At 38.8% G+C, this 1219-nt stretch overlaps 1 protein-coding gene across 1 annotated transcript; it reads right to left on the reverse strand.

Moving 5' to 3' along the window:
• Positions 1–3: 3 nt before the first annotated feature.
• On the reverse strand, positions 4–1109 carry LOC103133443 (G-protein coupled receptor 4-like; the record flags this gene model as incomplete). The annotated part of the gene is made up of 3 exons (XM_007545188.2): positions 778–1109; positions 404–576; positions 4–316 (listed from the first exon to the last, which is right to left on the reverse strand). Coding segments are annotated over exons 1-3 (639 nt in total), but the record flags the coding sequence as incomplete, so codon positions are not given.
• Positions 1110–1219: the final 110 nt, after the last annotated feature.

Raw genomic sequence — 1219 nt, forward strand, 5'->3', positions numbered from 1 at the left:
AATGATGATGGGCAGATAAAGCAGAGTGTAATTAAGCAGCACCACGGCCTGAATGGCTACGATTCGTCGTTTTTCATCTGCTGGGACACGAAGCGCTCCAGAGAGAGATTTGATAGTCCCAACCAAGAAGAAGATGAACAACGGAAAGGGCAGGAGGAGAAAAACTGTGAAGAAGATGGCATCTGGCAGACCAGGAGTCACATAAACCATTATGAGAAAAACAAGAGGAAGTATCCAGACCAGACTGCAGACCACCACATATGTCTTGATGTTTCTCCTGAATCTGTACCACAGTGGCTTGGCAATGACCAGATACCTGTAGTAACAGATACAGATGTTTAGTCTCTGAAGATTATTAAGGGCAGATTGAAGTGAGAGACAGAAGAGAAACATGGAAACATACCTTTCACAAGAGATGCACACCATGAATCCAACACTGACCAACACAGCATACAATGTGATGCGAATGGAGTGATAATATGAATCTGTCTCTGATGACATCCTGCAGCAGAGCTGAAAGAGATCAGAGACCAGCAGGTTGATGACATAGACTGGAGCATCTTGACCCTTTTTCACCTGTGAGAAAGTCAACAGAGAAAAAATGTTAATGACATAAAAATATTCTGGACATGTTGGATGTTTCCTGTTCCACTTATTTTAGTCATTTCTAAGGACAAGACAAACTTAAACCTGAGACAAGAGAGAAGCACAGTTTAAATATCAGGCTGAGAGTCAAATAAGTTATGAATAAATAAGTTACAATTATACTGAACTCACCTGGAAAAAAACTGCAATCATCACTATAAGAATTAGAGGAAGTCCAATTCCAATGGTGATCCAATTCACCCATGGTCGGATTTGAATTAGCAAATGTTCATAATCGATGTCATTATTGTAGCCATATTGAGTGTCGCTGTTGTTGAGGCTCATGTTGCTGTAATTGAAACTTTTCTCCTCAGATGTGTTAAAGTTAAACTCTTCCGTCCTTCAGTATTGAACCAGGAGTTTGATGACAGGAGTGACTGTAAACCAAAGAGACAAAGGTGTAAATCATTTTTAAACGTTTCAGTATAACATGCAATTCCTGACATTTTACCATCAGAATCTAAATGATATCAAATTATATTGGTAAAAGTGGACATATTTCTCAGTTATCAAAGTTTATATGTTGTTCTTTGGGTTTTCCTTAACTGGGTCCAACATGGAAATATTCACTGTT

Source organism: Poecilia formosa, unplaced genomic scaffold, assembly GCF_000485575.1.
Source record: "Poecilia formosa unplaced genomic scaffold, Poecilia_formosa-5.1.2 Scaffold3697, whole genome shotgun sequence".
NCBI classification, from domain to species: domain Eukaryota; kingdom Metazoa; phylum Chordata; class Actinopteri; order Cyprinodontiformes; family Poeciliidae; genus Poecilia; species Poecilia formosa.